General features: G+C 39.9%; 1 protein-coding gene across 1 annotated transcript in view; it reads right to left on the bottom strand.

Annotated features, from left to right (window-relative positions):
- Positions 1 to 16,001, bottom strand: part of SMYD3 (SET and MYND domain containing 3) — a 649,557-nt gene that overhangs the window by 492,554 nt on the left and 141,002 nt on the right. Inside the window, exon 5 of the mRNA XM_066596110.1 lies at positions 14,603 to 14,739. Within this exon, the coding sequence (XP_066452207.1) occupies positions 14,603 to 14,739 (137 nt within the window). The remainder of the gene's footprint in view (positions 1 to 14,602; positions 14,740 to 16,001) is intronic.

Below are 16,001 nucleotides of genomic sequence, written 5' to 3'. Positions count from 1 at the left end.
TCTGGCCCTAACTGTATATATATATATATATATATATATATATATATATATATATACACACACATATACACACACATACATACACACACACACACACACACACACACACACATATATATTATGTACACACACACATATTTATATGTGTGTATTGTAGGAAGGCAGTACCAGCAATGGAGGGAGGCAGTACCACCTGGCTAGAGAGAATCTCCTGTGTTACTGAGTTCTGGGTCCCCGAGAGGGCCATTCTGGTCCATTGGAGACCAGGTGTTGGTCTGATGTGGTACTCTCACTGTTGCGTGGGAGAACCAGGAGTTTAACAAGGGTGGATGTCCCTTAGATTGCCACCCTACATGGGTACAAGATGATGGACTATGCTGTATTTAAGACACTAAGCCTGAATGATAGATTAAGTCTATGTTATTTAATGGCCAGGCGGTCAGAGATTTATTTGTATTTCTGTACATTGTGACAAATAACAACAATGAGAAAACTGGGTTATCATTTCTGTTGATTGATAACAACTAAGGATGGACTTACTGAGTTTGTACAAACTTCTGTCCTGGACATACATACCCATGTCCAGGACAGAAGTTTATATATATTTGGGTCTTTTTGTTGGTCTGTTAACTTGAGCTGTTGTGGTAACAGTTGTTTATCCACGTTACCACTGCAGCCAACAGGAGGCCCTGACACAGGACATCCTCAGTAACATTCTGTAAACCAACTGGGGCTTCTACATTAGAAGCTCTTATGAGAGCTTTATGAGATATCATCAGGCCAGAAGAACTGGTGTTGTTACAAGTTGGATGCCATGGCTCTGGAGCGCTGACATGGTGCTCAGGCAGGTACATTGCTAATATATAGTTTTGGGCAGCAGGGGGCCAAAAACTATTAAAACGATAAAAAAAAGAAGAAGACGACAACCCCCTTAACCTCTGCAGTGTTCATAGTACATTATATATATTGTAAACAGGGTGAAAGGAATGGTCTGGAGTGGAAGGTATGTGTCACAGAGGTTATTAGCCTCTGTGAGGTAGTCCGGTCCTCTTTCACTCCAGGCCAGATCTTACCACCTGTCCAGCAGGCCATTTAAGGAGACAGGTGGAAGGTTTGTGCGCCTGGGAGAAACAGGCTGCAGCTACTCTGACTTGAAAGTGTGATCAGAGAGAGAGGCGCTGTGGAAGAGGCGCTGCCTGGTGGCAGCAGGACCCCTGGAGTGGATACGCCTGCCCTTGGACTAGAGCCTGAGAGATTGAAGGCATAAGGGCCAGCTGCGCTCTGGACATCCACAGGTCTGTGCACCTCTATGGACTTGTATGGTCTCCTCAGCTGAGGAGTTACCTGTGTCACCTCCGGACTGAGGACGGTTAAACCTGAACAGAGACTTTTGTGTTGCTATCATTTACTATTCATCCGGAGACCCAGTTATTTATGTTTCTGTTAAAGACTGTATAAATAAACCAAACAAGAAGAAAAGTGATGGTTTGGAGTGCTCTTTAACCCCCGCTGTGCTACTATATATATATATATATATATATATATATATATATATATATATATATATATATATGCAGGTCATCATCGGTGCCTGTTAGTTAAGAGAGTGTTTTAATAATACTTTTGCATTTTGTAATTTGTCCAGATCTCTATCATGTCGCACATCGGGGTCTCACCTAATTCTGAAGGAAAGTAAGGGTTTTCTGTTCATACACTAGCTCCTTTTAGAAAGTGCCAGCATGAACCCCAGATTGTAGAAGAGAAACACATGGGTTCAAAGACCGGATACAGCCCCGGTACACCAGTGCCATTTGGGTCCAGACAGCAGTGAATGAAGACATTATTGTCACTTAACTCCCCATTATAAACTGGACCTGTGTATAAGATCTGTTATCCAGAAAAGGACGTAACAAATCGAACGACGTGTGTTACAATTCAGTTTTGCAGATTAATTTACACCTAGCTATATATCTGTTTGTATCTTATGATAAGATAAGCATTGTTTATAGGTTTTAATTAATAACTTAATGTGCTGATTATTAATGAGATTTCTTTTTTTTTGCTGAGCACAGTATATCAGAACACCCATTAAACTGCAACTACGTTAATACTTAGGGTATTTTTGAGCTGATGAGCTGATTTATCATTTGAGTGATCAATCGAGCGAATGACGTCACCACTCGCTCATTCTCTCTTGTGCAGCCTGTTTAGACAACAGATACATTGTAATCTTATTCAAACAAAAAATTGTTTAGTATTGTCCAGTCTTTCACGTTCGCAGTATAAGTGAATGAGAACAACTGAACGAGCGCTCTTTAAACCGAACAGTAAGTGAACGAGCCAACAATGATTTTTATGCCTGAAAAGCAAATGGTTATCGTTTGTCCGGTCATTGGCGCACTTGGACTGAACGATTACCATTCACTTTCGCTTGTTTGAACAACTTTTTTTTTACGATAATTGCCCCATCTGAAATCCCCCTTCCAGCAGTATTGAAATATTAGATTGATACACTGACTCCTGGTATGAAGTTGTTGAGCCTGTCTATAGAAGGAAAGGGTTAACATGGTGATACATTCTGAAACTGCTACAAATCTTGTAAGTGTAAAAAAAATGTTTAGTCTGTGTGGAACACTTTGTTCCAGCCTCAGAGACAAATGAACAATGGTTTCCTCTGACCCCGCATGCTCAATATTTTCAAGTTGATTAAAAGGCAGGAGCCGTAAACAGGAATTTTTATAATGGAATAATAGAAAACAAATACAATATTATGTAATGCAATGAGTTTTCCAGCTGCTTGTAAACACAACTTAATCATTGTCTAATTTAAAAAATCCCAAACTTTCCCATCTACTCTATTTCCTTAACATTGTCAAGATCTCTGATTGACCTTAATGAATCAGGACATATGTTTTCAGACTATATGATGAAGATTAAGAGTGTAACATTTACCATTGTCAGTGATGTTCGCTAAAAAGAAACCTACAAAGTAGCATCAGTGTCCGATCATGTATCCAGACTGTGGAGCTGGATGAAGGAACCAAGTACAATATTTGCATAGAGGAATGTGAAGGATACTGTGTTGTAGTCCTCTCGCCTTGGCTTGAGCTCTCGGTGCCGCTAGACGTGCCAGCTGGAGGATGGATGGTAAAACTCATACATAAATCTATTTACTTTCAACAAAGCCAGCTGTCAGCGAGCCAGTTGTTTATACAACGGTGCCCAAATGTTGCAGCATCGGCCAGATGTGAGCATAATCAGGAGAGTAACCTTAGCCATGTTAAACACTTGTAACACTAGCCAGACCCAATCACCAATGTAGATCTAAACAAAGTTGTCTCATGTATCAACCCAAACACGCTGTGCTACAAGCACCCGGCCAGAGCCAGAGATCAAAGGATGACAAGGACATTCAGACACATAACATTTGCTATTAGTAATTCTCATTCGTAGGTAATTTTTTGTTTTATTTTCTAAAGTTTGGGACTATTGTCCTTACTAATATTAACTGCTGCCCACATGATGGAGGTACTGCTAAACTTATCGCATCGATAATTGAAAGAGAAGAGAATTCCACCTTAAATAATGTGATTCACGTGTGAACAAAGACACTGATGATTTCACTGCTGACCTTTAATCCTAAATAAACTAAATATACTAAACTATATCTCCCATTTTCACATACTTACACCTTATTTTTACCCCATGGTTGAATTTCCAAATCTTGCCATATGGAATGTAGTTACAATAATGCTTCACAAACTTAATCCCCTTTTCAAGATATTATAGTAATATAGCTGATAAAGTTGAAAAAGGGTCCTACGAAGTCCCACCTATAAATTCCTATTGTGTTGCTCCAGAGGAAGGCAAAATAACCCTATGAGACAGATGCCAATGGACTTCTCTCATATTCCTTCCAGTAACCAAATCACAATAAATCCCTGCATCAATGACCCGTCTCCAGTAATCTCAAACATACTGTATAACTTGTCATATTATTTCTAAAGAAAGCGAACAAGTTCCCTCTTAAACTCCTTCATTGCAAATGATAGCTTCCCATGTCAAGTAATGTAAAGTCAAATGGCTGCAGCAATATCTCCTATCTTTGTGAATGTCAGTACTGTACACCAAGGTGTCAATCAAGAATAGGAGGGCCCGATTACAAGACAAAACACCCTCCCTTGTGGTGGTGGCACTTCTCCACTTTCCCTTTTCCTTCCCAAATGTGGGGGGCTTTCTTTGCTAACTTACACTGCTGTGTCCAGAGATGAAGAACCCTGCACAGAAGTAACTATACGTGCCCAATCTAACTCTCGTAGTGCCCAGATAGACGGCCCCTATAACATATTGCTAAAGACCAGCAACAGACATTCAGCAGCAGAAAAAAGTGATCACCGTCAGACGAACAAGTCAGAAGTAGACAAAACACTTGTGTTGTATTAGGTATAAAAAGGTAGTGAAAGTTTAAGAAGAGATGCCTAAGGTGAAAAATGACAAACTGAGAAGGTGAAATATGTAAAGGGGAGGTACTGTACGGTTTATACTATGTGATTTAGGGGGCCACTGACATTGGAAAGGTTTGGTTTAGCGGCTTTGTAAACTTAGCTACTTATTATGTAGCACTGCTAGCTGCATCTATTGATTGATCACATCTGGAAACAGCCAAGCAAATGTTCTATTTGAACTTATGATCTGCATACTACATGTATACAGACGATATGCAAAGTTTGTGCCCCCTAAACGGGTATGTAACATAAGTCAATTTTCTTTGCTGAACTTACTCTGCTAGTGGTCCATCACTAGATGTTCCATTTTACATTCTGCAAAGTTCCAGACTGCCGAATAATTCAGACAACTGGAATTCCACAGTCACGTGCCGCATCAACATTTTTGCCTCTATATGCGATTTAAACTTTCCCAGTTATATTCTACGGAAAGTATCATACTGTAACGCTGAGCAAGTTCTTTCCACCTCTGATATCCCCTTTGAAACATACCGCAGGCTACAACATTTTACTCTTCCCAGATCCGCCTATTGTTATGAAGAAAGATCGTGTCTGCTATTGTTTGCCAGTTCAGAAGATCCAGACTAACCGATAGCAGTTAATAATTATTAGACAATTGACTTTTTCTGACCTCTGTGCACACAGTCGACTCCCATATAATCACTGCTTGACAGTAGCCTTACTAGCAGTGCTCGGTTCTAGCTGATATATCAGCATATATCTTCATCCTTCTAGATAACAGTGGAAGAGTAGATAATACAATCAACATGGCATCAGTAAATTCCTGACCATTGTAGAGCTGAGCTTCCTATAGTAATGTGCAATATAAGGAATATAATTTTCATATTCAGTCAAAAGAATTGCCTCATCACAGGCAATAGATAGATAAATCTGAGAGCACCCAGCAAACAGAGGAGTCAGCAAGCTATACATTTCCCCTTCAGTAGCTATAAGGTTACATGGCGACCACTATAAAGATATTAAGGCCTCATGTCCACTAGCTAAATGAAATTGCGGATTCCGCAGTGGATTTTGCCCATAGGCAATCATTGGCCATCTGCGGTCCATTAAATTGATTTTTGCACCCGCGGATGGCATTTTAAAAGAATTGCGTTTTTCACGCGCGGGAGAAAAAACGCGGCATGCTCCATTCTGCTGCGGATTCCGCACGAATCAGCAACATTGCTATCACATTGATTGCAATGTGTGCGGATATCTGCATGCAAAAAAAAATACAATTTAAAGCAAATCCGCCGCGGAAACCCATGGCAGATTCTGCGCGGATTGTATTTTTCAAGTGGACATGAGGCCTAAGTCTCACTTAGATATTACAGTCTCCATTATACTGAGCAAAATAAACTGTAGTTCTAATATGAATAATTTTAAGACCTCGCTCACACAGCATTGGAAAAATCCATCATGGATCTAACAGTTCCAATGTGGATCTGACGCTTTAATCCACAGCAGAAATCTGAGCTACGGCCTCAGTCCTACCACAGATAGACAGGCTGATCGCCTCCCCCCCCCCCCCCCTTGGCATGGAATCTGCGCCCACATCCACGGTGCAATTACACACTAAATTCTCCACTACAAGCAATGTCTTGCTGTATGACACATTTTTTCCACACTGATTCTCAGGAAATTCATGAGAAGAAATCTCTATGCAACTTTATGGAAAATGAGAGGTTGACAGATTTCCTATAGATGCAGTGTTTGGGGCCTGTATGACGTGCATCCAAGATATGGTCATTAGCATAAACTTTTAGAAAAAGTAAGAATGTGTTGGTCTCTGTTGCTATAAATAACTGTGAAGGAAAAGTCAAGAAATGTAAAAAAATGAAAGTAATATCTAAGATGTTCTATCCCATTTTCCTCATGACAGGAGAAGTCTCGGAATGCCTAGCAAACCCCAAGACACATTATGAACTTGGCAGATCTTGTCAAATTCAGAGGTGCTGTATGAAATTTCTAAGGGTTTCTTGACTTGGCAAGCTGATAATATAAATAGGCTTATTATATGAACTCCTGATGTGCCTCTGTTAGAGCATCGAGGTCCCAATATACAGTATATAAAGGCTACCTACACCTTTGCAACCAAATATTTTGTATAACTTCATTCCATGTAAAATTAAAAATACAGCAACTTTGAAAATAATCTTCAAATTTTCAAAAATTTTCTAATGTGTTATATCTACATCTGCTATGCAGAACCATGTGTCTTCATGGTAACAAACAATCCTTGTGTAGTCTGATCTTGAATTCACACTTTCTGATCTGTCCATACTTCTTGCTAATGTAGGAAGAGGATAAGTGTTAGTGAGCCTGCCAGAGAAGCTCTCTGCTCTTCATGTGATTTTGTCACCTACATTGCAATGTTTCATTTGATATAATCAGCAAAACTAAACAACAGTTTATGGCCCTATAATATTTTTACGTCCTAGCAAAGTGGGTTTTAGGCTTCTTTCACATGGGCGCATATCGGCCCGCCATTTAACGGCCGGCCGATATGTGCTGTGATCTGATGCATTGGATTCCAATGCATCAGATCACATGGGTGTATTTGCAAGACGTAAAAACGCCTGGCCGGCCAATCTAGCGCCAGGCGTTTTTAAGTCGAGCCCAAAACATAGTTCTGGAACTATGCTTGGGACGGAATACGTCGGGCCGCTGCATGGGCTCCTATGGGAGCCCATGGCAGCGGCCGTAGGTGTGAGGGAGTTTAGCAGCGTGGCTGCTAAACTACCTCCCTCTGTTCTCCTCCCCTTCCCTGTGCAGACATACCTCTCCTCCCCGCTTTGGTCTCTGCAACAGGAGGCGGTGTGGAGCTAAACGGCGATCCGCCCCACCTCCTCCCATTGATGGCTATGGACAAGGGGTGGGGTGTGGGCACAGCTAAGCGCCCGCCTTGTCCCCACCCCTTGTTCATAGCCATCAATGGGAGGAGGCGAGGCTGACTGGCGCTTCGCCCCACCCTCGTCCGGCCCCCTGCCATTGCACAGACGGAGCAAGGAGGAAGATAGGTAAGCCTGCGATGGAGAGGGATGGGAAATGGGCGATGGCCTGGTGAGGTTGGCGCATTTGCGCCGGCATCACCAGGCCATATGAACGGGCGCACAGACTTTTGTGCACCCGTTCATGGCCGGCCGATTTGCGCTCGTGTGAAAGAAGCCTTCATCCTAGAGGACAAAAAAACATGCATCCTCTGAGGATTAGAGCCCCACGGGCTGTGAACGTGAGAGCTCCATGCTGTTGGTTACCAGAGGTAGCTGACACCATGGAGCTTTCATCAGGGGTCACGAGGAGCCCCCCACCCTTCCCCCAGTAATGCGGTTGGCGGATAGCGACAATTGCATTAAAGTCAATAAAAGCTGGGAAAGGCCTAGGAAATTTAAAATCTCCTTGCTCCCGGTTACTAACGGTCGTCGAGAGCCTGGAGCAGTGACCGGTGGCCTCGTTGAGCGGTACCCGGATTACACAATTCCGCTTATATTAGGGGGTCGGAATTATGTAATCCACTCGCAGAAAACAGAACACAGCATGTTCTATTTTATCATGGATATCTGCAACATAGAGCCCATTGTGCTCCATGGTCGCGGATATACCCGCAGCCCATACGCAACTACACCAACTACATTGTGTACGGGCTGCGGGTACCTTCGTTATTGCTAAGCGACGGTGCGAGAAATACAAACAAAAAAGGTGTCTGGTGCACAAGCACCTGTGTAAGCACACAGTTATGTGCAGTACATTACATGGCCGAACACAGCACCACGGCCGGGCTCACAGCTGGGATCCGCTGTGGGCCTCCACAAGCGGATTCCACATACGGCCATGCGAACCTGGCATTGTTCAGATTGCTAACTGTAATACATAATTTACAAGCAGCCCCGGGAATGCTCGCCTTCCTGCAGTTCCAGGAGCAGCTTATTGAGTGCCTTCTGTGTGGGACCGCCGCACATCAGCAAGGGTATGATGGCTAACAGAGCGCCACTTTTTACACCCCATCTCTGCCACTGAGGTCAAGAAATACCCCCCCAAAAAAGCATGGGAGGAGGGATACCCGGTTTTATTGGCCCGTGTGCCCATCCCAACCAGGCTTCCATAATTAGCCATCTTTGGACATACCACACAGTTTACATTATTACTTTTATCTAAGATTTAGGGAATGCCAAAAAGGGCGTGAAGGGGGTGGGATTATGTTTAGGGAGTCATTTTTTTTCCCCGCACAAGTGAGCAATGGGGCCTGGAATTTATTCAGTTGTGCCCTGAAATCCAATGGGTGTTCCCTCCAATATATGTCTAGCCATGTGTCCTATAAGTAGATTGGGGCTACAATGGGTATGTTTATGAACAAGGAACGTTTTTAAACAGGTGGATCTATTTTGGGGTGAAAGTATTTATTCCTATGTATGTTGTATAAAAAATAAACTGCTTTTAAAATTACGCAATTGCCAAAAAAATGAAAATCATAATTTTTTCATTCTGCTTTGCTTAGATCCTTTCAAAAACTGTGGGGTAAAAATACTTAGTACACCCCTAGATGAATTCGTTAAGGGGTCTAGTTTTCAAAATGGGGTCAGTTGTGGGGGTTCTTTATGGTTTTGGCCACTCAAGGGCTCTACAAGTGGGCAATGGGGCCTAAAATGCCTTCAAGCAAAATGTCTGTTCTGAAAGCCACCGGCTACTCCTTTCGGTTTGGGCCCTGTAGTGCATACAGGCATAATATTAGGATCACAATGGGTATGTTTCTAAACACAAGACAAACAGGGGTATCAATTTTGGGGTGTAAATACTCATTTTCATGTGCACTATAGAAAAAGACCTGGCTATTACATGACGAATTTGCACAAATATGAAATTTTGCATTAATTCCTGAAAACAATCTGTGGGGTAAAAATACTCCTGACACCCCTCAGTGAATAAATTAAGAGGTGTAGTTTTTTTTTAATGGGGTCATTTGTGGGGGTAATCTTGGCTTGGTGTAGGAAAGCAAAATGTTCCTCAAAATGTTGATAATCATTGTTAAATTTGTATGTCTCCTAAATGGTTAAAAAAAATGAAAGTTTTTCAAATGTGGAAATAAAGTAAACAGATGGAAATATATATCTTATCCAAAATGTGTATAGTATGTTTGCACACATTTGAGATATTGCAATTGAAAGCATGAAAAAAAAATTTTCTTCAAAATGTTCCCAATTTTGATGCTTTTAATACATATATATAAATTCTATTGGTCTATTTTTACCACCTAAATGAAGTATAATATGTGACAAGAAAAACAATGTCACAATCATTTGGATATGCAAAACCTTTACAGAGTTATTTTATGTTAAAGTGACATAAGTCAGATTTCCAAAATGTGGCTGTCACTAAGGCGTAAACAGGCTTCGTCACTAAGGGGCTAATGACAATCCATCACAAAAATGTAACACTTGGTACTAAGCTTTAATACCGGCTGACAGTAAAAAAATATAGACTGTCTCTGAATATTGTCACACAACTTCCATAGTTAGTTAAAATAACTGCAAATAAAACGTTTTGTTTTTTTAAACACAGCCATATGTTTATTTTGGCCTGTGAATACAAGACGCATTCATGGGCCAAAATGCGCTAATATCTTGAGTGTTTCTATTGGCAGTTTTTTTGCACTTGTAAAAAAATGCACAAAAAACCCTTTGATTTTGTGTATAAATATGCAGCCAATATGCAGGTTTACTGCATATTTACGCACACACATTGATTTCAATGGGTTATTACAGTGCATAATTTGCACCAAGATAGGACATGCTGCCTTTTTTTTTTCACGTGATCAAAGGCCGTGAAAAATATGCAGTGGTGAATTAATCTAATAAAATCAATGGGCTCTATTCATTGTATAATAAGCAGCGTGTGAATGAGGCCTTATACTGCACCACAACTGCCAAGTGCCAATGGGAACTCTCTAATAATTAAAGTAAATACGTCAAATTGCTATTTTAGGGACATGTTATAAATTATGCTAAGCAGTTTCAAATAAGAGCTGGGATACTAACTACATTCTTTGTTAGCAGAAGGTGTAACTCCATATAATATTGATTTTCTTTTTATGTAATGTTGAAAGCAAATATGCAGCCCAACACAATGGCAGAAGATCACTCATTACTAAAAACTTTATGATATTTGCCAAAAGCCCGTCACATTTAAATAAATTACAAGCATTGTGCCAGCAAATTTCTAATGTATTGTGTAAAGCTTATTATCAATGTTAAACACAGACTTTGTACATATACTAATAAATCAAAACTGTGACATAGCCACCCACTTGAATCATTGACCCAACATGAACCCTATGCAATAAATAATGTGATATTTTAATAAATTGAACTTTTACAGACACACTGATTTCAATTTTAGGTTTTTATTTTCTGATATGATGACTGTGTAAAGGATGGGGAATTAAGATTTATTTATTTTTTTAATGATTAAAAAAAAATCTTTATTTTACTTACTGTATTTGTACTTTTTTTAAATTTCCCATAGGGGACTCGATATTTTGATTTCTTATATGTATACTGCAACTCAGGGTTAACAATATTGCATTATACTGTATTTTGGCAGCCCTGTAATCCTTCAAGGCCCTGTGATATCTTTAGGGGGTTGGCTGTTCAGGACATTTCAATCCCAATTGAGATTTTAAGTGCCTGTCAGAATTGACAGTGGCATTTAAAGGGTTAATAGCTGCAATCAGAGTAATCTCTGATCGCATCTGTCGCGGGCGGGTGTCAGCTGTCAAAGGCAGTCGACAGCCACCATGTATGGAGAAGGCTTGGCTCCTGAGCACGGTGCATGCAATGACACCCGATGTGCTGTACATGTACATGTACTGTAGTGCATGGGTTACATTTGATGTGTTAATACCAGGAAATGTGGCCAACCATAAAGATCCAAGCTACTTTGCAAGTGTCAAAAGGTAATGGTTGATCATCTAGGTCACAGCATCTGTAAAACACACAGGGAATGAAGGATAGCCTGTATGTTCCATTCCCATACCTACAGTAGCACAAACAACTGAAACAGTTTAAGGAGTTGTCCACTTGCAAACCACTGATGACAAGTCATCAATAGTGGAGCAGCAGGGGTCTGTCGCCAGGGACCCCCTACCAATCAGCCATTCTCTAGACGGGTGCACTCCTGCACTGAATTGATTTCTGCCAGAAGGATGCAGAAATGGGAACATTGCTTGCAATACTAAGTAGGGACATGGCAGTGACAACAGAGCCATCTACTTCAAGCTGTACACATGCACATCGACCCAGTGAATAGCTGATTGGCATTGGTCCCGGTAGATGCACCTCCACCAATCTACTATTGATGACCTATTCTGAGGATATTCTGAGGATAGGCACTCAATAGTTTACAACTGGACAACCTATTTAATGCTATTTATGATAGAAAAATGTCAATGCACTGCAACTTGCTGTGTAGACAGCAGACCGTCAGAGTACCCCTGTTCATTGCTGAAAGTGTCAATAATGGGCAAAAGAGTAACAGAACTGGAGCAGTGGAAGAAGGTGGCTTGATTTGATGAATTATATTTTCTTTTACATGATGTGGTTGACCCCATACGTGTGCTTTGCTTATCTGTGGGATGTGATAGCACTTGGTTGAGCTATAGCACACGTGTCAAACACAAGGCCCACAGGCCGAATTCGACCTGCTGCCTCATTTAATGTGGCCTTCGGCCACGCAGCAAGACAGTGCAGCATTTTACTCACCCAGCTTGCAGATCCAGTTTGGCAGCAGCCGTGCGGTCTGACCGCTTACCTGCCTCCTCTACTCCCGACATCTGTGTGTGCCATACTGTATGTAGAACAGACACCAAGGGGAGAAGTCAGTGGTTACAGAGTCTGCATTGCCGCTGTGGGACAGGAGCTGCAGGTTGGGCAAGTAGAATGCTTGTAGGCATGTGCCTTGGACCAAGGCCAACAGGGAGGTCGCTATTACTCTGGGAATACTATGAGGGTCACTTATTATTAGTGGGGCCAATATTGACCATGCCCCAACAGGTTAGGATTGTTGTGGTTGTGTGGAGGGGACCTGTACGATATTAGGCAGGAGGTTACACAGTTATGGTGTGTACCCCTCATCGACACAAAATTAGCAACATATGTTTATTGTGCCACTCCTCCCATAACATTTGCGGTTGTAAGCTCCTATGGGCAAGGACCCATCTCCTTTGTCGCATTATTTGATTACTTACTATTTTATCTGCTTGTTACTTCCCGAATTGTAAAGAATGTAGAGTTTTTGTAACTACATAAATAAAATATTATACAACAGTATTGCTGAACTAATGACTTTCACATATCTCAGTACCCTATATACAAGACTGCTGTTATGCAGATCTACAGTGGGTAATCAGATGACTATTGCTATGATACCAAATAGTTAATACTAAAAACCTAGCATGGAATCCACAATGACATAGGTCCCTAAAAAATATTTAAGAAGTCAACAAAGTAATGTTCAGAGCAACATACATTAGTCACAAGTGTTAACCTATAAAACATATGGAATATTACAAGAATAACATAAAATCTGTAGACATGCATAGACAACATTCCAATCAAACAGATTCAAGTTTCTACTCATAAGTCCAGAATGACCACATTTGCCTAGACTACATGTTATATGCAGATTACCTAACTGTTAGCGCAATGATTTACAGCCATCAGGATTTACCATGACTCACATCAGGCTCCACAGGTAATTTAATCTGATCTGACTTTTCTCTGGTTATGCCAAGAAAGCATACTTTTGGGGTCTCAAGAAATCTTCATTGAATACTTTAGTAGTTGCTTCTTAGAGATCAAACATGTATTGCAAACCATTCCTCTGACATATTGGATAATTTAAATAAGACATGAAATCTGTAATAAAGATGCTGAAAATACAATTCCCACCTAAAAAGGATGAAAGATAAGTGCCCAACCAATTCATTCTTGCTTGCAGGCAGCACGGGTTGCTATTTTACAACTTCAAGCAGGAGATGCAAGTATACATTTACATCAAAGACAAATGTTATGAATTTGGCTCTAACAGCAACAAAACTATAACTTGCATTTAAGCTGTTCTCCTCTATCTAAACAAACAGCAGATCTAACAGCAAAATGTAAAAATTATTACACTTAAGTACAAAATATAAAAATTTACAATCCACCAGAGTGGAACAGACACCGCTCAATAAATGCCCCCCAAAAATGGCAGAACTTTCTATATACTTTTAGCCTATGCAATATGCACACCCAACCAGTAACTACTATAGCAAACTGAAATCGGAAGTTCCAGAATGTTTTCGCTTAACTGGACAGGAATTAATAAGGTTTAAGTATTGATGGTTATTTCTTTACTGCTTTGTGGAAGTGCTTTATTTATTTTATTTACCAAGACCTACTACGGTGCTATGTTCTCCATTTGTACGTCTCGCCAGCTAACTTAGTAGGTGTGAGGTAATACCATTTTATGATGAGGCATGATCAAAGAAACTATCACAAACTAATATACGGAATTGCAAATAAATGTCTATATAAAAAAGGAAAAAACAATAACAGAAAAATCTGTCCAAAGTAAAAAAAAAAGTCTAGAATCAACATTATCGCAAACCACATGTATCAAATGCCTTTTTGGTACACTGTACAGGGCGATTAAAAGATCTCCATACAAAGATCTCTCTTTTGAATGGCCCTGCATTATGAAAAGGTACACTATATCTATTTTCACTTGTATCCCTTGTATAGAATTCCCATAACAGTGTGGTAAAAGGAAAGCTAATTACTATAATTTGCCAGAAGACAGAGTCATTTGTAGGCCTACAAAACACTTGCATTTTAAAGATTCTTATTAAACAGATGCCTTATTCCCACAATTAATTTTGGCACGGTTAGATAAATACGTTGATGAAGAGAGTCCCTCAGCTACTGTTCTAGAGTTGAAAGCAAGTACATATCTTACCATACAAAACACACCTTCACGACTGTCTGGATGTTTCAACAAGAGAATTCCACCGCATTACATCACATATAATTCAACATTCTTATAAATGTAGACTTGGCACTTACTTTGCAGAAGTATTCAAGAGTCTGGAATCCAGGTGGGAGCTTGGAAGAGTCTGGGATTTCTTTCTTCAAGTATTGCTCTAACGTCGCTGCGAGGTGCCCCAGGCCTTCTTTCATATCTTCATTTAGATCTTTGAAATCTGGGTAGGGTTAAATGGGAGAGTCACAGGTGGGCCAATGAGTGGGAGGAATATAGTCAAGACCTTTTATGTAAGTGAAATAAATCATGTCATTTATGGCACATGGCCACACAATATTTGACAGTACACAGTTGATTGTATATAATGAACTTCCAAGAATAACAACATAAAATATTTAGATATTTTATCATTTATTTGGACCATATTATTATCTATTTGTTTTTAGGCTTTACCAAAATGGACATTACCACCAAGACCTCAAATGTTTAGCAAGTATCTACAGACATCTTACCCAACTTTAGCCAAGTGTTTTTCTTAATCTACTCACATTCTGATCTGCAAAACAGAAATTCTTTATGGATCGCCCTAGTATATAAACCACTAGTGCTATATGAATTTCCATGGCTAAAACCTGATGTCACACCCATATTTTGTCTGTCCGTGAGTTTTGGCTAAGTAGTCTCAGCTCTGAATAAATAATGCAATGTATTTAAAAAGCAGAATACCGCAGAACAAGGGGATAATGGCAGGCTGGACAGAGAGAACAGAAACAACCCTTTATTGGGCTACACGTTTTGGCGCCGTGCCAGCACCTTCATCTGGCCTTCATACAGAATATGGAATACAGGAACATATAAAAGCTGCAAGTAAAGCTGAAACTACGTGTCAATCATAGGTATATCAAAGGACGAACTGAACAAATATGACAAATAATAACATGTATAAACATGAAAGTACCCAGAATCAAATAAAAATAGGAATCTAAAAAAATAATAATAAAACCCACATACATGGAAATTGATGTTAACCCGGCAGAATCTTGGTGAAATACAAAAGTTCAGGGGGAGTAAAATATGTAGCTGATAAAATACAATGCGTATATTACAATGAATATATGAATAATTAAATCAATAATTTCATTAATTAGTAATACTTAAGTTAAATGGCTAAAACCCAGAAATACACAATACTGGAGGTCCCAGAGGAGGACTAAAAGGGTAAAATAAAAAATGGTAATATTGTCAACATGGATAAAAACTGAGTGAATTCAAAACAGTTTAGATAAAATTAAAACAAGATGGAGATAAGGTAGCGACATTTGAGATGACTCCCGGTAGAAAGTAGTTAAGAGGAAATAGATGCCTTAAAAATTTATGTGCAAATATATATATAAGAGAAGGTAGAGTTTAGCATGGATGAATGATTAGATCATTGGTTAGATAATAACAACTAAAATATAATATGATATAGTATAATAAAGA

Source organism: Eleutherodactylus coqui, chromosome 3, assembly GCF_035609145.1.
Source record: "Eleutherodactylus coqui strain aEleCoq1 chromosome 3, aEleCoq1.hap1, whole genome shotgun sequence".
Lineage (NCBI taxonomy): Eukaryota > Metazoa > Chordata > Amphibia > Anura > Eleutherodactylidae > Eleutherodactylus > Eleutherodactylus coqui.
Note: the sequence above shows the minus strand (reverse complement) of the source record. Positions and strands in the feature narration are given on the sequence as shown.